This window comes from Mycteria americana, chromosome 9, assembly GCF_035582795.1.
Source record: "Mycteria americana isolate JAX WOST 10 ecotype Jacksonville Zoo and Gardens chromosome 9, USCA_MyAme_1.0, whole genome shotgun sequence".
Taxonomy (NCBI): Eukaryota; Metazoa; Chordata; class Aves; order Ciconiiformes; family Ciconiidae; genus Mycteria; species Mycteria americana.
The window spans coordinates 44248894-44272856 of record NC_134373.1 but is presented as its reverse complement, the minus strand read 5'-3'; the positions used below and the strand labels follow the sequence as shown (position 1 = coordinate 44272856).

The following is a 23963-nucleotide window of genomic DNA, read 5'->3' as shown; positions in this document are numbered from 1 at the left end:
TGCGCTGTTCGTGGCACTCTGCACTTTCTGTTCCCCAGAGGATGGTGCCTTGGCCTTTGTGAAAGTTGCTGCGTACCGTCATCACCTTTAATACGGCCTGCGGTCACTGGCTCCTGAAAGCCTTGCTTCGTGTCGGCCATGGGCCCTCATTGCATGTAGCATCATCAGGAAATGTTGCTGTGCTGCTGTTGGGTTGCGGAGCAAGATTTACAGGAGGATGTTCCCTGCATTTTGCTCTGCAAGCAGAATGGCTTTTTTGTGTTACAGGAGAGGAATTTGAAGTTCTGTGCCCCTACCAGGTGTCTGAAGTGAGAGGCTTATCTCTGAAAGTGACAGGCAACATCTTCTTGTAAATTTAGCTGAAAAATAAAAGGGCTAGAGAGTTGTCTGTACTGCAGTCACTGCTGACCTTGTACCATATTACAGATATTATACTTTATACCTAACTGATTGCTTATTAGGAGCAGTACTGCTGGCAATCCAACTATGGCAGTTGGGATTTGGTGAAAATTAATAGTAATAGTTATCTCAGAAGCAAAGTAAATGTATTTATATTTCAGGGATGTCTTACCTAGACAGGAATGATTTAATTGATGCTGATCATACTGTGTGGGTTAGATGACCTCCTGAGATCCTTACAAACCCTGTGTTGTAGTGGCTCCAGCATTGGTGACCAGTACTTGAACAGGTTTGCCTAATGCTAGCTTAGGAATGCAGTGTTGGAGTCAAGCTCCTGAATTTCAGTGTAATTCAGATGTTCTTGAAAATTGTGTTTAAAAAAAATCTGAAGTCAGCACTTCAAAGATGAGAAGGTGATTATTGTTCCTGTGTCTAAGAAAACCTGCTCTATCAGCTTTCCAAGCTGGTTGGTGGCTTGTGAGGTTAGCTCGAGTCACCATTCGAAACTTTGGGAAGTGTACCACTGCAGAAGTTTTCTTCTTGAGGTAGCATTAAGGTGTTGGTTGACAGCTGGCTGAACATGAGCGCCCAGGTGGACAAGAAGGCCAATAGCTTCCTGGCTTGTATCTGAAATAGCATGGCCAGCAGGAGTAGGGCAGTGATTGTCCCCCTGTACTCAGCACTGGTGAGGCCGCACCTCGAATGCTGTGTTTGGTTTTGGGCCCCTCCCTACAAGAGAGACATTGAGGGGCTGGAGCATGTCCAGAGAAGGGCAACGAAGCTGGGGAAGGGTCTGGAGCACAAGGCTGATGGGGAGCGGCTGAGGGACCTGGGGCTGTTTAGCCTGGAGAAGCGGAGGCTGAGGGGAGACCTCATCGCTCTCTACAACTGCCTGAAAGGAGGTTGTAGAGAGGTGGGGTCAGTCTCTTCTCCCAGGTAACAAGTGATAGGACAAGAGGAAATGGCCTCGAGTTGCACCAGGGGAGGTTCAGAGTGGATATTAGGAGAAATGTCTTCACCGAAAGGGTTGTCAAGCATTGGAAGGGGCTGCCCAGGGAAGTGGTGGAGTCACCGTCCCTGGAGGTATTTAAGACGTGTAGATGTGGTGCTTAGGGACATGGTTTAGTGGTGGGCTTGGCAGTGCTAGGTTAATGGTTGGACTCAATCTTAAGGGTCTTTTCCAACCTAAATGATTCTGTGATTTGTAACGTATGTTATGGCAAGGTGGGAATTACAAGCTTGCTGCAAATTCTACCAGTTGTCTTTGAAGAACTGCCCTGGTTTTAGGAATGGAATCCTGTAGAATTTATTCAAATAAAGAATTCAGAGTTTCACTTCAGCAATATTTACTTTAAATCCCAAATCCTCATTTTGCATCCAAAAAACCTCATCTTTCCAGATAAGCTTCCCTGCTTGGGTTTCACTGTCTTTCTTGAGGCCTTTCTCACTCAGCTTTGGAAAAGTTTCATACTTACATGAGGACCACTCATATGCTTCTTCCTGTTCCTCAGTGGGCTCTCCACCTCTGCCAAAATGAACTGGGCTGGCATGGATCCGGCCATTTAAGCTAACCTAGGGCATTTTAACTCGAGGAACATTCACTCACTTGAGCAGCATAATTGAAGGTTTTGATGGCAGAGTAGGAAAGCAAGGAGCAAATTAAAGTGGTAGTCTTCAGTTTGCAGTTAAAAATTATATTCAAATTAGTGTCCACAGTCTGATTTTACTATTTCTGTTGTGGAGGTTCCACACCCTCTTGTTGTCCTAGTAAATCTCTTGTTAGCCCATACTGTTTGAAAATATAAATTTTATTCTAGAAATATCAAAATTGGATTTTCCTTAACTTAATGCTTTTCTTACTTTATTTGTTCTCACTACCTTGGCTTGTGAATGATTGTTATTTTGTTTACTGTATTTGTTCAAACTCTAGGTGAAAAAGTACTGGGCTGAGAAACAGCTCAAGTGGAAAGAAAAGGAAGAGAAAGATCTACAATGTCTGGAGGAATTAAGAAAATTAATGGCTGCACAAGCAGTGAAAGACAGAGAAAGGTAAAAAATTAAATGTGAATACCTACAGTATCAATAGGAACTTCTTATAATCTAATTTGCTTTGATCTCCCAACTTTCTAAATTAGAATAAATTGAGATAAGTAATTCTTTTTTTCTTCCTGTTTGGCAGTTACCCCAGTCTATACAGCAAGGTTGCATCGTGATTGTATCGTGGATGCAATTTATTTGTTAGTTTGAATTAATTCATATCCATCAAAGTTTTAGACCTTTGTAAGCACTAAACTGTTGTAATCGTGATAGGGTACACACATTAAAACCAGCTCCCTTTGTGAATTTTTTAATTATAGCTGGGTAATAAGACCTTCTACATTCCCACTTTGCAAAACTATTTATAATCAGGATTGTTCTGTTTGAGAGGCAAGTGAGAGGAGCACATTAAGCATTTAACAGCCTCAAAGATATTTCTTATTCTTTTAGAGGGTCTTAAACTGAGCATCTAGTTGTAGATGCTCTTCACCTGTTTGATGTAATTTAGGACTTCAGCCTGTTAACATTTGAATCCTTGCCAAGTCTTCATTGCAGAATATGGCCTTTAATGATCTGTTGAAGAAATACTTGATTTCATAGAGGAATTCCTCTGTCACAGACAAGCATAAAAAAACCTGTATGTAGTCTGGTTATAATTGCTCTCAAATCACAGGCTTACTTTTTTACATAGAGGGAGCCACCAAATTGCGTGGACCAGAAATGTAATTAAAATAGGGTTAAAGAACCATTGGCATGAACCACTGGCAACATGATGATGATCTTAGGATAACGTAGTCATGAAAGCGTGAACCACCTTCTTAGGAGCAACAAATGCTCCATCAAGATGCGAAGTCCCTGCTCTGCCCTGGTCTGCCCGTCAGTTACTTTGGCAATCAATTGCAATCACTTACACCTATTCAAACTGGATATGGAAATGCCATAAAATGTTTCCATTTAGCAATGCTTTACATTCCTATGTACATGAAAACTTCTGCAGTAGAGACAAAGTCTTTGAAATTAGACCTGGATGAGTGCCCCTCAGTTTTCCTTCTTGGTAATTTAAAGAAGTTTCCAGGGTACTGAATTTCATATTTGATAACACTGGAGTATTTTATAACATGTATCATAGTAGTCAGCTCAAGCAGAGTGAAAGGTTTTCAGTATAATATAATTTTTGTTATTTTTCAGAAAAACATTAGTATCTGCTTTTTATTAAATTTTCTTCATATAAAAAGAAGATTAGGCTTTCTCCCTGAAACAAAATTACCTCTGAAGATTACTATTGTAAGCATTCATCTGCCTAAACTACAATGGCTACAGTAAGAAACTGAAAGCCTCTCTGGGGCATCCTCAGGCAGCTTTGTACCACTCTCTTGGGACAAATTTGTTTGTCCTGATAATTGTTACCAGATTATTGATGCAGTGGTCTTTCCTAGCTACCAACATAACTGCGTGTTTCATTCTGATTTTTGCAGTTTATAGCACAAGTTATATACTCCTTTGAGCTTACTAAAATTTCGAGAGTAAGAAGATAAAAATACATGTTTTGCTGTAGTTGAAGCAGCTCTTTCTTCTCCATGTCTCTAAAGGCAAGTTAAAATTTGAAGGGCAAAAGAAGGGTAATTCTCTGAATGCAAAGCATGGCAATGGCAATTCCTATATAAGGACTAAAAGTGACATACCAAAGAATACCCTCCAGGTTCATAAGAAACAGAGTTTGGCAGTGGACTGAGGGTTATTGGGAAATACAGTCATGGTAGTAGTAACAGGGCTATAAAAACCTATTGTGAAAAGTTGACCGGCAAAAATAATGCCGTAGGTAAAGTTTCAGGATTATTTGTGCTAACCTCCAGTTTTTTCCTTTTGAAGGATTTAATTCTGAAGTTTGCTAGCTTCCTCCAGCAACAAGACTGGGAGTGATGTGTTTCTTTTAATGGAAAGGGTTATAGGAAAGAGTTGTTCTGCCATACACAGATGTCAGAGAACATTTCTTCTTGGCAGAGAAGGTGGGGGGGGGGAAAGAGTAACAGGGCTATATAAAGCATGCTAGAGAAAATCTGCATTCTAGAAATGAAACCTGAAAGGTTAGCCAAGTTGTTTAAAAAAATCAAAAAAACAAAACCCAAACAACTCCCCAACCTCCCCTTGCCCAGAAACCCCAAACCAAAAAAAACTCCAATAAAAATGACACATTCAAATGAAAAAGCATTTTTTGCATTTTTCAGGTGTTTTGATGAACCACCGTATTATTATTAGGTGGATATAGAAAACATCAGACTAGTTTTCAAACTGAAATACCATAACAGGAATTTAAAATTACACTTGACCAATGTTTTTTCCATTTGTACATATGCTGTTTTGCAGGGTAAAGTTTAGACAAGCATTACTAGAAAAACGGTTGCTGGAGAAAAAGGAACTGGCCCTTCAAGAAGCACGTAAAGAAGAGGAAAAAGAGAAATGCCTTGAAGCACTCCGACAACAGGTGGTTTTATTTCCTGTATATAGTATTTTCATATACAGTAATGATACAAATACATACTGTCATATTACGTGAAAGATAAAAAGAACAATTATCAAAAGCAAATAAATGAAGATGTTAAAATGCACTTTTGGTCTGACTTTAACAGTAATTCTGTCACATTATAAATCCTATGTGCTTTGTAACTCTGACAATAGGAACATTATGATGTTAAATTGCACTGTAGAAGCTGTTGATATCTGAAAATAGATAGATACTATTTTTTCTGAGTTGGATGTGATTTCTCTTTTTCTTTGATTTTTTTTTTTAATAATCTTAAGTCTGTCTTGAGTCTTAGGCAAGATTTATGAGTAATTTAAATTATGTTTAAATTCTGAAGACTTACAGAACTTGGATGACTTTTCTTCAGAGAGAGATTTAACTCTCTGTGAAACTTTTGCACATTATTTTTAAAAAGGACATCCCAGAAAATGCTTGCTAATGTTTGTCATAGTAAATGTAGTGGTTTGTTTTGTTTTTTTTTCTACTGCTGACTTTTGAAAGAGTAATTTTACCTTCATTTATATTTTTGTATCTAACCTCCTTGGTTTTTCCTCCAAAGATTAAAAGGAAAAATCTGGAGTTCACATTCTTTACACTCCAGGAACTGCAGCCTAAATGTGCAGCCAAAGGAAAATAAGGGAGGGAGAAAAGGTGGTCTTCAAACCCTTTTGATTTTGGATAATTTAAACAGCACTAATGCAGCAGCTTTCTCCCTGGGACTACCTGTGGTTAAAAGTATGGTATTTGATGCAGCCTTGACCTCACCTTCAGCATGTCCTTTGGCTTCAGGATTAACCATCCCAGTACAGTGTGCATGCCACAGTGAAATTCTTCCTTAGTCCCTTGTGGACTGTTTGCGGCCTTATAAGTGCTTTCACTTCAGCATTTGAGTGTGAAGAAAGAAAAATATAACAGAGGTCAAATATTCCAAGCCATCTTCTGTGGGAGACCTGAGCATAACAGGCATAAATAGACCTAAGGGATCATTAGTCTGTTATTTCAGTCATTTTTTAAACTGTTGAACTCAGGCTCATTTCCAGTCAATAATGCTTTATTTTTAATAATCTGATTCAATTAAATATTTTGCAGTTTTAACAGTGTTGTTTTAGGTTGTCAGTGCATTTTTAATAATAACTCGTATTAAGTCTTTTCTAAGTTACTGGTTGAATTGCATTGTCTTTTGTGTCAGATTTTACAAGAGACTGGTTGAGCGTCATGATCTGTTGATCTTTTCTGACTGACCCAATTCTTTTACTGAAGTAGAAGATGCTTCTAGAATGGCCTTTGACTAGGATGGTAGAGTTCCCACTTCATTACATTTCTCTAACCAGTATTTATTCTGTGTTTCACACTAATGAAATACTGCTTCATAAAATATGCCCTTTGGTTGTATGTGGGGAAAAAAAAAAAGATCTTCATTAAAGTCACTCAGTCTGTATATTTTGACAGCCTGTAAATACAGAGATGACATTTCATTAAAGAGATGGAAAAAAAAAAAATTATCATACACAATTTTAGTGTTTTTTTCTGGTTTTAGCCATTCAGATGGTGTCCTGACTTTATTTTGCTCATGCATCTTTCTGTATTTTCCAAAGCAGTATTAGCCTATATCTGAATATTTTAACACAAAGAAAATAAGCAATGAAAGAAGGTTGACTCTTGCACAATATAGTGTCTGAGAGAATCTTTGACACTGATCTAGCCACAGGAAATTAAACAGTTAAAACAGATGCACTTGAGGAAAAAAACCCAAAGAATTATGTTATTTGTGGCATATCACTCCATGTGGTTGCCCATGACTGTAAAAATTGGGAACTACTGATCTGAACACCTTTGTTTCCATCAGAAGAAAAAGAAGAAAGTTTAGACTTCCAGGAATTGTGGGTATTGCTAAATTACAAGTCTGCTGGTTCCTTTTGGTTGCTGGTTTTGAACATCAGAGCTCATGTCAATCTCTGCTAGAGCACCAAGGATGCTATTGCTTCTCTCTTATAGCATCCTTGCTGAGCTGAGGCCTCCTTCGCAGCCAGGACCACGCACCGCTGTTACAGTGCAAAGATCAGTGGTGCACATATTTGGGAAGTGCTGTTTTCTGGTAGCCTAAAGCTTAGCGTAAGCTTATCTCCTACCAGGGGTATGATGAGGTAGCAACATAAGCTCTCTCTTTATGGAAATGCCATCCAACTTTCAAGTTTATGTTTTCAAGGACTGACAATTGGCATTCACAATACGCAGGTTATTCTGTGTTAAGCATGCCCACATAGCAGGCAATACTCCACTTTACAGCCATTCTGGGCATGCACAGTACTGTATTAAGTCCAGCCAATTAAATTGTCTCCCTTCGGAAACAGGAAAAAAAATTTCCCTGATTATTATTCTCTGTCAAAGTGATTTTACTCTGGATTCAAGTTTTCAGCTTTACAACTTTCATATATGGATACAAGGTGGTTTAAGACAACTTTTGAAATTTTTAAACCAGGTAAATGATCGTGTTCTCAAAGGATGTGTTATTGATAATAAGCTTTTCTCACCTTAGGTCTACATAGAGTAATTGTTATTTTCATATCATGTATTTTAGGTTGCTGTTGTTGCAAAATTAGATCCAGCTAGAGTAGTGGCTGATACGGTAGCATCTAAAGCTCGGATGGGCATTGGAACCAAAGAAGAGTTTGATCTTCAGAAGCCACTGTTTAAGTTGCATACATACAGTGAACAGCAGGTAATTGTCTGTAATCATGCTATATAGTTTACTGTATGCATATATATCTTAATAGAGATATATGATAGTAATATTCATATTATATCCTAAATAGCAATATTAACAGTAGAATATAGAATATAATGTGCGTAAAAATAAAAACATTAGGTATAATAGGTGGGGTAATCTCTCTAACCCAATGTAGATGCTGGAGGAGCACAAGAGTGGACCACAAAGGTCCATTCAGGTCCAGTGTAGGACTCCTGGGCTCTCCCTGAACAGCATCTCCCATTGCCACCACTGGAGAGAGGATACTGGGCTAAATGGACCATTGGGCAGCTCCTGTGTTTGCTAGGCATTTTGACTGGTCTGTTTGCTATTTTTTCATTTCAAAACTCACCCCTTTTACATTTTTATGCATTTATTTAAAAGAATGCCTCCGTTTCACCTGCTCCAGTTAGTGTTGTACTAAGTATTTGAAGTGAATTGACTCAGCATAAAAGTTCTCCTGACTGTATACAAAAGAGCTATGTCCCAGGTAACTTAAGTACAGGGTATTCTTTTTTTCTTGGAAGATTATGCACAGCACAAATCTCTTCATAAGATGAAAATTAGTATCTTGACTATCTGTACACTATTGCTGGATCAGTTGGGATGTGATATGCAAGGGCTAAAGGAGAAGAAACCAGTGAGGTGTAAATGAAGCAGGAAACTGAAGTAACTTGCTCTTGTTTTCAGGTCACTCAGATTGCTGAGGACAGTGCGAGCTCAATTTCAAATGGAATTAAGCAACATAGGGGAGGATTTTTTGATTCCCTTACTGTTCCCCATCTGCTCAGTCTATGCATTTGAAATTATTCCCACTCTGGAATTTGAAAGTTATGATTACAGAAAGAGAAGTGCTATGATATAATTCTATAGCATGAAAGCTTTCTTTTAGCACTGAATAAGCTGAAATTTAACAATGGCTGTAACTAAGCTTGTCCAGCAGTTCCCATTTTAAGACATTTTAAAACTTCTCAGTTTGGTAAAGGAGAGATGTGGTGCAAGAGATGTAGTTTTTGTTTGGCTATTAAAATTTACCCAAATCTGACTGATGTATGAGGTTCTGAAAAGCCTTAGCTTAAAAATGCTCTGAAGATGCGTGTTTGGGACTGATACCTGAATTCTCAGAATATTCTTCCTGGTTTGACTCCAACCAGGTTTTGGTACTGCTCAGGCTGCAATACGTGATTCCTGCCAAACATATTAGCATGCTCCATCCCAGAGCTGCAGTGGTTATGGATAATGTTCCCCAGCGTTGGTCTTCCCAGCAGCTCTGGGCACCGTGGCGGGTGATGCTAGAACCGAAGGCAATGTGACACTCTCTCTTGTACTTTCACTGCCCCCCCCACACTGTAGCCCATGGAAGAAGGATTTGAAAGAGGCTTACACATTTTGTCAAGTAACCTTTTGACAAATTTTAGAAGTAATTTCCCTGGGCATTAATTGTTGTTATATAAAATGGAAGTGGTACTGCCATGTAGTCACAAGGCAACGCTGTGAGAAAAATCATAAATGCGTTTGAAGCACTCAAATTCCATAGAAACAAACAGGAAGGGATTAAAAGACTCGTGCTGAAAGCAGGGCTGTATTGATGGGGAACATTAGAGAAGTCAGCAACTCTTCAGTGAGTAGGCTGAATTAGAAGTCACTCAGTTCCTCATCTACCCTTTGAGTTTTGCTGAGGAATGACAAGCAGGGCTCTCTGTTAAAATAGTTTGTGATCGTTAATATTAAAAAGGATAATATCAAGATATGTGCAGTGAGATAAGGCTTGTTCACTGTAGAGTTTCTCTGCTTTTGAAGGCTTTATTTTATGACCGTAATTTTCTGTCTTTTAAAACTTTTTAAATATATATGTCCACAGAACCTGTAAGATGCACTGTGTGTATGAGGAAAGTATTGTTTTGTTTCTATTTATCATTGCTGTGGTTTATTTTAACAGATCATTTCTGACCCTAGACTTCGTGTTGAGCTAGCTCTTCGAGAAGCTGGACTTCATAAAACACTTTATGCAAAAGAGATTTTACCAAAAATTCCTCCACTGAAGCTTCCAAGAAGAGATATGGAATCTACAGCTCTTAAAATGTAGAGCACCTCTCATATCAGGAGTAGAGAAGCTTCAGGGGTATTGTCTGGCCTATAATGTGAAAACTTTAAATAAATTTCCCTTAGGCTGTGTCGTAGAACTACTTAGTTCTCAGTGCAATCATTCGAAAAAACAACATGCCTTTCTCATGCAGTGCTACACCATTTTATGCCTGTCTTGGTGAAGGTTTTGTAGAGGTTTGGTGTGTATAGGCTGTTGTAGTATAATTTCCCATGTCCTTTTCTACTGGGAGATAGATAGGACACCTGTACATGAAAGACTCCTATAGACATTACAGGCCAATCTGATGTATAGCATCTTGAGTAGGAGCTCTATTTTTTAATTGGCAGCATAAATCCAAAATAGCTTTGCAGAACAGTCACTTTAGATTATATTATGATACATGAATACATCCCACAACTTTTGTTCCAGGTTTCTTGAGAATTTGATTCTTTTAATTATAAAATCTTCATTACCATGAATGTTTCTATTATTCTTTGATTATTATAAGAAGAAACTTAACCTTTGTCTATATTTAGAAACCAATTTGCTGCATCATATTTACTGTAAACCAGTCATGCAATTTCATATTGCAGATTAGTCTTTCAGTATAAATTATAAATTAGAAGTAACATTTCAGATCTGGGATCTTTATTTTGGAGCTGAAGCTACTGAATATGATTCTATTAAATTAAAGGGAAATTGATGTAATTTTATTTTGTAACTCATCATGTTTTCAAGCCTTACATAAGATGAGAGTAAAATGTATGTAAACAAGTTACAATTAGAAGTTTAACCAAAAATTCCTAAGGACGATAAATATCAGAAAAATCTGAACATCCGTAGTTGTGTATCTAGATATTTATAGGAACTTCATTAATGTAATACTGTAATGCCTCATAGGTGTTAATGGATCACATACCTACAATGCCTTGAGAAACAGACAGTAATTCCTCACTGTCGAAACGAGCAGTTGGGGATCAGGATAGATGAGAGCCCTGCCTGTGTTCTCCCAGCGGAGCCCACGGTGCAGGTCCAGGAACACCAAGGGAGCGGTTTTACTGCTAGCCACTATATGCCACCTCCTTACCTGGCACAGGCAACAGGCCCTCTTTTCTTGAGATATTCAGCGACTCCACACCACATGCTTTGCAATCAGAGACAAGCAATGTTAAGTTTTCAAACCTAAAACTGATAGTAACATTGGCAAAATCTTGTAGCATAAGCCTGATCTCAGCCGGTGTCTGGGGGCGCACCTGGGGGAGGGAGGCTTGCTCTGGCCTGGGTGTTAAAGGGTGCAAAGTCAGAAGCAGACGGAGACTCTTAAGAAGGGTGCCAGAAAGGCAGGGGAAGAGCTGGTGTGACAGACTCCCGAGAGCAAGCAAAGTTTAAGACCAGGAGCAACATAATCTGAGTATTGAAGCAAAGTTATTTTAATAGGGGGAGGAATGCTACAGAGCCTGCCCAAAAGCCGTGGGAGCTGTATCTCTTCTGGATTTAGCTTTTGCATGTTTGTGCTAAAATTACAATTCTGTGTATATTTGTGCATTTTATTTTGGTATCTCATTTGGGGTAACTCATTATTTTTAAAGCATACTTGGCCAGCTTCACAACTTGTTGGATGTTCCTGCCGGGGAGACGAGCATTGCGTTTCTTCTCTTTTGGAGACCAGATTGGCTGCTAGACTGCTTCCCAGAAATGGAAGATCCCAAACTTAAGGCAGTTGATTTTTTTTCTTGCCTTTAAAAGCAGATCTACAAGATAATTTCAGTGGTGCAAAATCTTTTCAGATTATAGTTGTCACCTTTTATAAATACCAAGACATTTATGAAAAAAGGAAGTTTAAATGAAGCAGAGATTTGTTTTTGAAATAAAGGGCTGATTTTTAGGCAGTGTCTTGTGATTGTCTCCATGTCTGGTGTTTCTTACGGAATAGACTGAGTAGAAGTCCAGTTACATCTATGAGCCTGTGCCAGCTCACTGCAACCATGAATCGGGGCTTGTTATTGATATGGTGAGGCCAGAATGAGGATTTTTAGAGGGATTTTCATGTAACAGTGGAGCATGGAAAACGTGCAGGTCAATGAAACTGGCTTCAGGTATTTTGCTCAGCACAACCAGAGGCTGCTCTTGCCAGGAGAGGTCCTTTGCCTTACTTCGTCATCCTCACCTTAGCACTCTCCATGAGAGATGATCAAAACCCTTCAGGAAATGGAGATGCTTATAAGGACATTTGTTTTCATGATAAATGCTTTCTACACTTTTTTAAAAGGTGAAATTTTGCAAGTTATTTTTGTACAAAGATGTATGAAATTACTTGCACATAAAAATAGTAATTTAGAAAATGTTAATGGGAAATAGACTTCTCAACCAGCATCTCTTGCAGTCCTACTGTGTTGGTTTTGACTCGGTAAGGGTAACAGTTCAGAATTCAGCTATCCTTTATGCCAATGTATGAAGTGTACGTAGTTTGACTAACGATCTAATTTTTTAAAGCCTGAGAAAAACTTTGTGAAAATTAATTTATTCGGTTTCAAGATATACTACTTACCTGTGAATTCTGGTAGTCAGAAAAGCGGCTTAAATGTTAAATAGTGCCTGAAAGTCAAGTACCCAACTGGCGCAAGATCAGTTGGTGCGGTATCCAGCTGTTGCAAAACGCTTAAAGTTTGTGCCAACTTATGTGCACGTTTATGTGTGTATTTATAGAAAAAGAAAAATGTGAGTGATTGCGATGTCAGTTCTGACCCCTCTGAGAATAGAGAGGGCTTTGCAGTAAAGGTCAATATTTTGAAAAGGAGCTCACCAAGGACACATATTCTGCACTCTATAAACTACTGACTCATCTGAAACCCATAAAGAGTGTCAAACTTAGAATGTGCAGCAGAAAAAACGTTTAACAACATAATCACTAAGCTAAAAGCAAAATAAGAAAAAAAAGAGTCTCTTCACTGGACAATGTGCTAGAAAATAGAGAGTTCGCTATCTCCTGCAAAGTTAATGACCAGACCTGTGTTTCTGTAAGCTATGGCAGAGCAAACCTCGCCTATCAAATTAGGCAAAATGTTAAAGTATCATATTCCTTTCCCTGGAGTGGTTTTCACAAAATTATTTTCACAAAGGACTTAAGGTATGTTGCTATTAGTATAGAAGCTTCTTAAGTGGACTTTGGGCTTAGCAGAACTGAGTTTGAATGGTAGGTTAGATTGCATGTGAAGTGACTGGAGTGATTTTGTTTCTGTTCTGGGAGGACACTGGCTCCTGTCCTGGGATTCCTCCCCCATCAGATTAATATTTGAGCCTAAAAACTGCAATCTCGGAATGGAAACTAGGAACCAATCTCCTTTTCTTGTAAAAAGTGGAGTTTGCTTTTTCATGGCAGCAAACTGAATGTATCCCAGATTGAAGTGCTGGTAAGTTGTTGGAGTAGGTCAGGGGGACCATGAAAGTGGGGTCCCAGCGCTGGGGGAGCACCCTGGACGGCACCACTCTGCCGCCGGCCCCGTGCCCCAGAAAGGGACCTCTGCGGACGGGAGGAGGCAGCATGACGACATGCAGTAGGGTGATGAGAGGGACGCCAAGAGAAACGTGCACGTTTGGGAGGCAAATCGAGCTGTACCGGAACATGTGGAAATATTTCCGGGACTAGAGGACCCCCAAGGTTGCTCATGAAGCAGATTTTAGAATTCTGACCAGAGAACAAGTGCCTCAGTGACAGCCCCTCGGCATGTCTGTAAGTATCTTTAGACTTTCACGTTTCGTGCTCTTAATATCGTTAATATCTTAAGATCCTCTCCCATGTTTTTTGATAAAATTTTGTTTACCAGAACTCTTAAATCCTGTAAGTTATTGTTCCAAAAGTGTCAAAATTCATTTGGAAGCGAGCTTGTTAGTGAACCTTAAGAACTGGAAGTGATTTTGGTGGGAAATTCTTCAGGCTGTAGGTGATCTTCCGTGAAAAATCCCTCCGCTTAACCCAGGCACAGTTTAGTCTCCTGCAGCTTGTGGAGACACTTAAAGATGATTTTGTGGATCACTGATGGACATTGATTAGCAGATGAATGTGAAAGATGCAGTCCCTGGCAGTTCCCTGAAACCAGGTCAAGGTTATATCAGTAAGGTGTGCTCCCCATCCCTTTCCCTCTTGGAGGCCCCTGCGTGCCCTGTGCCCAAACCTGCCGACCATGCGACGGGGCGAAGCTGCTCCTGCGCAGCGGGACAGGCTGCACAAGGTGGGCTTCCCACACACTGACCTCTTGGGTTCAAACGCTCTGGTATGCGTCAGTTTTTGACAGATCTTTAAATATTGCGTGAATGAAATTCTGAACGGCCTTCGTAACAGCAATGAGTAACAATAATGGTCACAAATGCGGATTAATTTTGCATGTCGTTTACTTAAGTTTTGGCTTTATGCCAAATGCAAAGGGATGTCCTTCCTAGAGGATCACTGTGGACAGGAGCGACCCTAACAGGACAGTCCTTTGTGACCACTGAAGACAGGAGTGAGGAGCATGCAGTTTGGTAACACAAGTCTTAATTTCCGTGCAAATTTTGGCTGGAACTCTCCTTGCATGTGCAAGTGTGTTGGTGCAATTCGAGCCGTATTGGAGGTCCGCAGCTCCGGCATGGCAGCATTTGCTGGATCCGGCTGCCCGCTCAGCCGTGGAGGACACCTGCCTGTGGGAGCGCGTCGTGACCAAGTCTGTCTTTTCCATTGCCCACAGCAAGGGTCCGCGGTGTGCCGGTGTGGGTAGGTCCCACATGCCCACTCCTGGCACGGCAGCGCTGGGGGCACAAACATGCACTGCGCCGGCTGGGACCCGGCGCCCTGTTGCTCGTGCTGCATCGCCCATCAGTTGCTGGAGAAAAGTGTGTTTCCCACTGGAGGGTGCGGCCCCAGGCGCTTTCGGATGAAGGCCGCGATCAGGCGCTGGGGCCGCTGCTGGTACTCCCACAGCACCTCTCGGGGCGCCCGGATCTGGTCCCCCTCCAGGCGGTCCAGGAGTGCCACGCAGACGACGGCGGCTGCAGGACGGCCAAGGCGCTGCGTTACCTCGCGAGTGACAACGGGCGCCCGCCGCCTTAAAACGCTGCCCCGCGGGGAAGGAGAGGAGGCCTTGCTCCCGCTACCCTCCCCGGGGCTCACTGGGGGATGCACCCCGATGTGCTGGAGGGGCCGAAGCAGCAGGACCCCCCCCGGGGGAGCCGCTGGCCACAGCACCGCTCCGCAGGTGTCCTTCGCTCACCCCGTTTCTTTTCCAGCAAAAGGGGGAAAGGCAGCTACAGTGGTATGGCCAGGACTTGTTTTAAGGCTGGGAGAGGGATGAGGGGGGATCAAGTTTTGTTTTGTCCAACATGCGCTCAGGCCTTTTAAAACAAACTTGTTTTTTATTGAGACACAAAATTTGTTTTAGTGTACTTTTCTAGTGAAAATCGTTAGGAATGCGGTTTTGGCCTTCAGGTTGTGTGAATCTCGCACCAAACCAAACCCTCAGGTCAAGTTAAGCTGGGGAGCGTGGGGGTGCGGGAAGGATGCGGAAGCAGCTGCAGGAGGACTCACCTTTCAGGCCACACAGCCCGCACAGGGCAGCGAATGCCGTGGACTCCATTTCAATGTTCCTCACACCAGCATCATAAGCTCTTTTTAAGTACTCTAACTTTTTTTCACTGGAAAAAGAGCACAATGCTCCGTCTAATCTCCCCTGACCTTGAAAGGAAGCAGAGAAGTGTCACTGCTGGCCCTGCGTGGGTTTACAGTCACGGTGAACAGGGTGTAGTTTCAAATGGAAAGTCCAGCGGTGCCTATGTTTTCTCTGAAGCAGACTAAGTTTTCCTTTGAATAGTTACTTAACTCATATTAACCTCAGTGTTTAAAGCCAGTGCGCTATGTCTCTCTATAGAGGAGAAAAATACACAGGTTTTAACATTTGTAAAAAGGATGAGTAAGCCCACAGGTGTTAAGTGCAGGGGTTACATTGCACTCTGCAGGGGCAAGTCATCACACCTCCTCTGAGGTCCATGGTGTATGTCAGCTATGAAGGTCTGCCGGGTTAAATCAAAAAAATGCCAAATTACTGTGGAAGAGGGGCATAGCTTGCTGTGCAGAATGGGCAAATTGGGGAGAGGAAAACCCCCTGAATTTAGGTTTAATTTTTCCGGAGGGGCTGCCATGGATGGCAGGCAGCTGGAGCCACTCACGAGTGGCATTCCCTGCTCAGGTGGCATTGGTGCTGGCCGGGGAGCTGGGTCCCGGGGCACTGGCATCGGCGCTGGTGCTCCCTCCCGCTCCTGCCGCAGCCCCAGGGCATTGGGGATGCACCCGACGCCATGCTTAGTGCATCCAGGTGTGGGCACCCATCCTGACCCCCTCCTCTAACTCCACTGGTGGCTTTGGCTGTCCTGCAGCTGCACCTGGGTCCGCAGAGCGGACCTGTGCCCGGTGCAGCTACTCCTCTCGCACAGTACGTAAAGTCCTTTGTGCAAGCAAAATGTATACCTGTGGCTGTGCTAACCTGGGCACAGTGCTTCATTTTATTGCTGTTCCTACTGTTAATCCTCTCAAATGGCTTTTTGTTCAAATAAAACATGGTCTTGAGCAATACACAGATGGTCGCATTTGCAAGCAGATCCAAAGGTTTATAAATAGTCCTCGGATTATTAATTCTTCATTTATTATATTTCATCTACTCTGCAATCAGCATTTAATTTTGCAAAGGAAACGGTTCCAGAGTAACCAAAGCTTGTTTACATAAATGTCACACTCTTCCTTTTTCCCTAGACATTTTTCTAGTGTTTGGTAGTTCTGAAGTTACAATCTTGTTGTAGGAAACAACTCCGTGTAACCCATCTGCTAGGCTCGCTACAGGATTGTGGATGAGGGACTGTTTTCTTTGCCAGGGTGAGGCTACTGGCCTCCTGTTTTTGGAGGTTCTGCAACCGTGCGTGGCTCCCATGTAACGGCTGGACTGGGGGGCAGCAGAGGTCCCCCCAGGCACCTGCATTGCCCCAGGGAGCAACCGCTGCCGGGTGGATCTTCACCAGCTACAGCAGCGCTGGCCTTGCTGGTGACATTACAAAATTTAACTGTCAGATGCACGAGAGACCAATTAGCAGAGTAGGTCTCACCCTGGCAAAGTGGCAAAATTGGTACTGCATGTTCTGAAGGCGTACCCTGCTCTGACCGCTGAACAAGCTCTAACGTATCAGGTGGGTCAGCTCCTGCAGCCCTTCTTAGGCTTTGGTAGCATGGATAATTTTGCCTACGTGAGAACGTAAAGACTTGGCATTATGTTTGGGGGGAGGAAAGATGGTCAAAGGTCGTTTTACCTTCGTAGAAGTCATAGGTGCACATGGTATGGCCGATGAGCATGGGAAAGTCAGGAATCTCCTTGCTGCAGGCGAGTAGTTCCTCCACGAGGTCCTTGTCCAGCTCAGTGCTCCGCACCACCACATCATCCAGCACCACCCGCTCAAACTGTGGCTTGAAGGAGGAGTCCACTGCTGTGTCTGTGATCACAACAGACCCGGCCTTGATCCCTGTGAAAACGAAGGCTGAGGCTAAGCCAGAGCTCATAACACTTGTGACCTGCTGCAAAACTTCAGCATGACAGAAAAACGTCTATAGATGTATGTGTGACTGTGGGGTTGTTCTTTCTAGGGAGTAAAACAGATGTGAGAAAATAATTGAAATTCACACAGTGGCACAGATGTAGAAGTAAAATGTACAGAATCAGCACACGATGAGTGATTGTGGGAACGTGCTGAGCAACAGCGTTTTAATTGCTTCCGGCTTGCAGAGATCATGCCCTACCCCCAGCTTGTGCAGGCGCAAGCAGCACCACTGCCCCAGCCGAGGGTCCCACCAGCATGGAGGAATACAGGCACTGGGACAGCTGGGAGGATCTCAAAGCATGAGAGTGACTTCCAGTCAAGTGTTTTCTGTTTGAAAAGTGATACCCAATTGTTGTGAATTGAAGGCCTTTGTTCATTATGAAAATGTGTGCTCTGCTAAGCCAGTCACTAGAAGTTTTCTGGGTTTTAACCCAAAACAAAAGATAATGTTGTTTGATATTTGGGGACCTGCCAAAATCCTAAAGCTCATAATTACATGACCTATTGGTGAGAATGTTTTTTATTAATACCCTCTTTGCCCAGAAGAGAGGCTTAGCTTACCTAAGCCTCCAGAAGTACTGATGTGTATAATAGTAATGTCTCGGCATTTTGCATGGTGCAGCAGTTTGATTAGTTCATGAAGCATGATGGAAATGGAAGGGATGCCCATCCCGTGCTGTTGAGGGGAGAGGAAAGAAAAACGTCATTCCCTGAGATGCTGTGGCAGGTGACAGGTACGTGACTGCAGCGAGCCCAGGGTTACGCTGTGGCCTCTTTCCACTGACAAGTTCAACAGTGATTTTTTTTTTGAGGAGGGAGGGACATCTGAGGGTCTATGTAGCCTGTCCAGGTCAAGCATCTAACCCTCTTCTCCCCTTAGTGCTTTTAAGGCTCTTATCAATAGAGCTGACATTCATCCCTGGAGACCAGTGTGTCAGGCGCACAGATGGCGTCTCTCCTTCAAGAAAGGTCTTTCCACAAACGCATCCCGGAGCTGAATGCTCCAAGACCTTCCCCTTGTGTTGCCCGCCCTTACGCCACGTGCTGCCTTCCATCCTTTGTCATGTCCTGCTCGTACTCTTGGAGTGGTGAATTTCAGTGAGGACAACCCGAGCCTCTGCTTCTCCGGGCGCCTCCCAGCCCATCCTCACCCCACACCAGAGCACCTCCACCCACGTTGCTGGGCACAAAGGACGACGGATGGGTTTGGGTCCCTCAGTGAGGACCAGTTTCGGTGTCAGGCGGTTGCCACATGAAGCCTTGCGCTTTGCAGGCCACCTGTCCTGCTTCCTGGCTTGCATCACCCACCCTGGTGTCCCTCTGTCCCCAGCGCCTGCCTGGCTGCCTGCAGGCTCTCCCCTCCGCTGGCACCAGCCCGTTCCCCGTCCTCTGCCACAGCTTGTGGTGCCCCGCTGCCCCGTCTCCACTGCTGCTCCTCTGGGCTGGCAGATGTTTTGCAAATGTCAAACTGCTGAGGCTGCCTCTGCTTTCCACCCAGCGCTCTCCCTCACGTGATCATCTTACTTTTCTGCTCCACCACTCAACCGCTGTCCTTTTCTCGGCTTTACCTTTAAAAACAAAAGGTGTTTGGTGGTGTGGGGTTTGTTTTTTCCCCCAAGAAATATGCCTCGTTTTTTTGGTTTTGCTATTGTGTTCAAAAACCTGAAGGAGGCCTACGTAAAGAAGCACAGCTAATTTAACATATGCAGTTTTCGTATTGCTTTGTCTCTTTTCATTTGGCTGTGAGACTGATGGTCTATTAGGCTTGTATCATGTTTTAAATATGAAAACATTTTGCATGTTGTTATTCTGGAACATCAGCCTGACTTATTTGCCAATGCCTAAAAAATTTATTCTCATTGTAAATATTCAAAGCAGGAAACTGCGTTCCTGCCTCCGGTATGTTTGAGTTCATTTGTGTTTCTAAGCAACTTGCAAAAATGTGATGTTGGCAGCTGCTCTGCACGAAGCATTTTGGGGGAGGCTTGCTGCATGCTCTGCCCTGCGTCCCCTCGCAGGGACGAGCCCAGGGGTCGATGACTTCTGCATTGGCGCAAAACTGTTGCATGGCCAAGAGCTCAGCGTCAGCTTTTCTTCTAGCTGTGTCGCAACTGCTGCCAGATGGGAGAACAGCAAAACTTGTGGGTTTTTTTCCCCTTGGATCCTGTCAGATTGAGTCCCTCAGGCTTTTCCGTTGGTCAGGTTTGGTTTGGTTTTGTCAGAGGGACCAAACATGAGCTCTGTTGTGTGAGTGATGCCGTCTCCTGTGAATCAGATTTAAGACTAATCTTGTGCTTGAAGAAATGACGGCAGGACTGAGCCTTGGGGCGTGAGCACCCACCAGCACAACCTGTATTTGCTTTTTCCTTCGTGCAGTGCCAAAAATTCTGCTGCTTTTAAAAACAACTAATAATAAAGCAAGATTTTTACTTCAGAGCTCATGTCAATGTAATACTTCCAGCAATATTTCATAGTTCATGCGTGGTGGGAAGTGGTCTTTGCCTCTTGAATTGCCAGACTGCTGAGCTGAGCAAAATATGTGTGTCTTCATTTTTAATACGATGCTTTTTAAACTGAACATGTAGGGTGCCGAGAAATATCGTTCAAACAGAAGCTTTACCATGGCTGAAAGGTTGTACTGGTGGTAATCTGAAAAGAGGGGAAAAAATCTGCCGGTGGGCGTTGCGGGAAGTGGAGGCACAGGAGGGAGAGGTCGTGCCAGCCACTCTCCTTGCTGCCAGGGAAGATGGGGCCACTGCGCCAGCCCGCTGCGAGACCATGCCAGCAGGAGCAGACCCCAGGGCAGGGGCTGCGGTGAGTGCCCAGGATGGAAAATGCTTGCAGTGCGGCACCGCGCAGTACTTACACTGATGGAGAGCACCGGCCCAGCCCGCTACATGGCGTACCGGTCCGTCCCCGCTCAGATGTCTGCCAGGTCCTCCGCATTGCCCATCAGTCCCAGCTCCTTGTGCATGAACTGGGCAAATGCCCTCATCCTGTTTGGGCTGCCGCCAACACAGACAAACTGGATGTAAAATACGAATGTGTTGGTACTTTTTAGCTAAAACAGGCACCAAGACTCAGTTGTAATGTGGCAGTGGCAGGCTGCACTGCACACGTCTCCCCAGAGAGTGCAGCGGGATGCTGCTTCCTTGCAGGCAATCAGGGGACATCAGAACAACTGAGGGTCTCAAAAACAGGAATTAACATTAAAACCAAACTGTTACTCCTTTAGGGTTGTGACTATGCTAGGTCCAGGCAGCTGTACAGCTGCACATACTTGGGTGTATCTCAGTCCCAGGCCAGGAAAATGTAAAATAATTCAGCAAATTTAAGCTGTTAGTATTCCTACTGACAGCAAAGCAAAACCAGATGTTAGAGTGGCTCATAGTTTAATTTATTCTATCAACAGTGTTGACTGCAATTAGTGAGCACTGCTGATGACACAGAGGCTGTAAAGTCAGGGAGAAAAAGGACAAATTTTACATATTAAAAGAAAAAATGCTCCCTGAATGTAGGAGGGGGACCAGCATGCGGCTGCAAGGGCAGCGCTGCTGATCCAGCTGCCAGCGGCACAGGGGAGCGGGAGCCCGCGTGCGGCAGTGGCTGTGCCGGGCTGCTTGAGCCCCGCGGCCCCATGGCATCGCGGCTCTTCCCCCGCGCCGCTAGGGAAATGCTCTCATTTAGTGTGGAAGAGGAATGTGGTCGTGACAGGCTGGTTTTGACAGCAGGTCTCAGCCAAAAATACGACATCCTCTTTCCCTTGTCTCCAGTAGATGATGATCAGATGCTTTGGACAAATGTTTCCTCCATCTGTCCTCTAACATGGGGGCCAATCTAAAATCAGGTTTTATGGAACTTCAGTTTTTGAGAGGATAACTTTCTATGAGGATTTCTTCCCAAAACAAGCAAGGACGGATGACCTCCCTGCCCGGGCTGCCCCAGGTCACCGAGTCCCTTTGCCGAGCAGCTGAGCCCCGTCCCCAGTGGGAGCATCCGCAGCAGCGGGTCCCCGGCATGAGACAGCAGAGCTGCGGGATGAGGGGCTGGAGGGCCCTGCGGGGCTGGGAGCTGCTGCCTCGCTTTTGCACCTGCTATTTACCTTTATGTCCCCAAACATTGCCGGCAGGTTGTGCGTCTTTGTTCCAAAGTCCAGGTGATACAGAACGTCCTCCTCCATCGAGTCCAAGCGTGGGTTTTTAATGTGGACAAGCCCACTGCTGCGGGGAGACAGCGTGAGGAGGGGTCAGGGGCAGCGGGCACCGGGCAGTGCCCACAGGAATGGGGACAGGGCAGGACGGGGCATGGCGTGGCCTGGGAGCCCCCACGAGGGGCGTGCGCTTCCCTGGTGTCAGGGAAGGGATGGGACAAGGGACGGGGATGAGCCAGCTCTGCGTGGCGTCCGGGATGGCTGCCTTTCTGTCAGAGCCCTGCTGTCACACGAGCTGTCCTCCTCCCTACATCCATCACTATTGGTAACCTCTTTGACATCTCTCTTACGATGTCTGCGTATTTGGCAAAAAATGTTTCTCAATATTTATCATCAATTTTGTCAATGGCAACCTTAGCTCTTTCTTTCATATGATTCTGCCAGAAATATCTAGCAGGTAATGTACTGTGCTATTTTGTATGTGACAGCTTATTAAGCTCTTAGCAAATCGGGATTTTATATTTATATTGTCCCAAATAACTGCCTAGCAGTACAACTGCAAATTAAATTCAGATTCTGCAGACAGCGGGAGGCCAGTTTGCCTTCCCTTTCCACCTGCTTTAATAGATGGAAAACAACTAAGTAACAATACAGCTCCATTTTATAAATAAGGCTTAAACAAAACCCAGAGAACGTTTTTCTTGTCTTATTAAAACAAATTCAAACCCTCTCTTGTTACTCACCCGGAGCAACCTGTTGTTTCAGTCATAGTGGCTCTACCGGATTCAGCTGAAAGCGATACTCTGCAGAGAAGGTAAGGAAAACACCCCGCTGTTTCTTCAGCTGTTGGGTTTTGGAGCTCAGAAGAGGTTTTAAGGGGCTCTGCAGGGGGTTAAGTACCCTCTCTCTGCTTTGTGCGGCTCCCAAGGTCAACAGTGGCCGGTCCCCCTCTGCCCGCTCCCCTTTGCCCCATCAGGTGCGAGAGGTTCCTCCGGGCCGGCGCGGCGGTTCGGCCCAGATTGGCTGTTTTTGCAGGTGTGTCACCGCTAACCTCGACTCGCCTTCCACCGCCACGCTCCAGCAGCGAGGGCTGGGGCCGCTGACCTGCTCGCCCCTCTGGCCGGCGGGGCGGGCGCCAGGGCGCAGGCCTGCCCGGCTCCGGCGATGGCTTCGTGCCAAGGGTTTGTCCGAGTCGGCGGCCGCAGCACTCCTCCACCGGGCTGCGCTTCCCCCAGGCCCCAGGGATCGAAATGGGTCTCCCGCCCTGGACGCTGGCTTCAGACCGAGCCTTTCCCTGGCCCCGCTCGGTGCAAATCTGAAACCACCTTGTGTTTTTCTCAGGCGCACAAAGAAAGAGTTAATGCTGCGCCGAACCTCCGTGGGCTCTGCGAAGGGTCGGTGGAGCGTTAGGAGTGGCTGTGCCGCGAGCCCCCGGCTCACCGCTGCAGCAGCCCGAGCTGTTTCATGGGTCCCTGTGCGGGTGCGGACCAACCTGTGCCAGCGGAGCAGCTGCCTCGCACCCGGCGCTCGCTGGTGCTTGCAGGGCCCGGGCGCCTGCGCGGCGTCAGCCTGCCAGGGCACGTGGAGGGGACACGCTCCCCAGGGGGGGACAGGGCTCGGTGGGGGGACTGGCTCCGGGGTCAGGGCTCGGCACGCTTGGCTTCCCAGCCCTGGCCAGCCTCTCTGAGTGTGGGGCCGCCGGAGGCCGGGATGCCCTTTATGTTCTGAATGGTCACGGCCCTCTTGCGTGGCCCAGAAAACTGTCTGAGAGGGAAAACCCTCACAAGGTAAGCATCAAAAGATGGATGTGCCCATTCCCACTGACCCCCGACTTCACTGTCACGGCTCTTAACGCAAAAAGTGGCTCGCAATAGATTTGTTTCTCTCATCAGCTAAGTTCCCCAGCAGGCAGCACTGCTGATTACCGCAGCGGTGCCCAGGTATGGCGATGGACAGAGGTGGGCTACTGCCGCTCAGAAACGGATCCTGGCCCGGAGAGGCTGATTTTATTCTCAGCAACGTCCAGACAATGTTTGTTCTCACTGTCCACACCCGACCCAGTCTCAGCCCAGGAGTCCTTCGGGACCGTTTGTGGTCGGGGCTGTCAGCGGCCGGCTCGCCCTCGCCCTGGGAGGCCGGCTGCTGCTCTGGGGCTGCGGGGGCTGTGCTGGCTTCCCCCGGGGCCTCTCTCCAGCACAGCCTTTCCCTCTGCTCCCTCCCTTCAGGAGCTGCCTTTGGTGCCGCTGTGCCCCACCCAGGGCCATTTCTCAGACCCCTCCTAAGGACACGAGGGACTTTGCACAGCAGCCCATCACACCTAAGCGCCCAATGTCAGCTACGGGTGTCACAGCGGCGCTTGGTGACCGTCCTTACGCACCACGGGCCCGGGCGATGGCTGTGCTCCTTGGGGCACGCT

The 23963-nt window shown here is 45.1% G+C and overlaps 2 protein-coding genes across 10 annotated transcripts in view; one reads left to right on the top strand and one right to left on the bottom strand.

Annotated features, from left to right (window-relative positions):
- CCDC148 (coiled-coil domain containing 148) overlaps positions 1-12008 on the top strand; it is an 86042-nt gene extending 74034 nt beyond the window's left edge. For 8 of the 9 annotated variants that reach the window (XM_075512037.1, XM_075512034.1, XM_075512035.1 and 5 more), the window contains 4 exons: positions 2330-2448; positions 4801-4918; positions 7536-7676; positions 9643-12008. In XM_075512037.1, the coding sequence (XP_075368152.1) occupies positions 2330-2448; positions 4801-4918; positions 7536-7676; positions 9643-9789 (525 nt within the window). In that variant the 3' untranslated portion in view covers positions 9790-12008. Of the gene's footprint in view, positions 1-2329; positions 2449-4800; positions 4919-7535; positions 7677-8087; positions 8194-9642 lie in introns of all 9 variants that reach the window. The other variant, XR_012777138.1, reaches the window with a different exon arrangement.
- Positions 12009-14638: 2630 nt separating this feature from the next.
- Positions 14639-22316, bottom strand: UPP2 (uridine phosphorylase 2). Its single transcript, XM_075511239.1, is given in 7 exon segments — positions 14639-14811; positions 15347-15493; positions 17113-17322; positions 17959-18073; positions 20264-20422; positions 21500-21617; positions 22291-22316. Coding segments are annotated over 7 exon segments (948 nt in total).
- Between the last annotated feature and the right edge of the window lie 1647 nt (positions 22317-23963).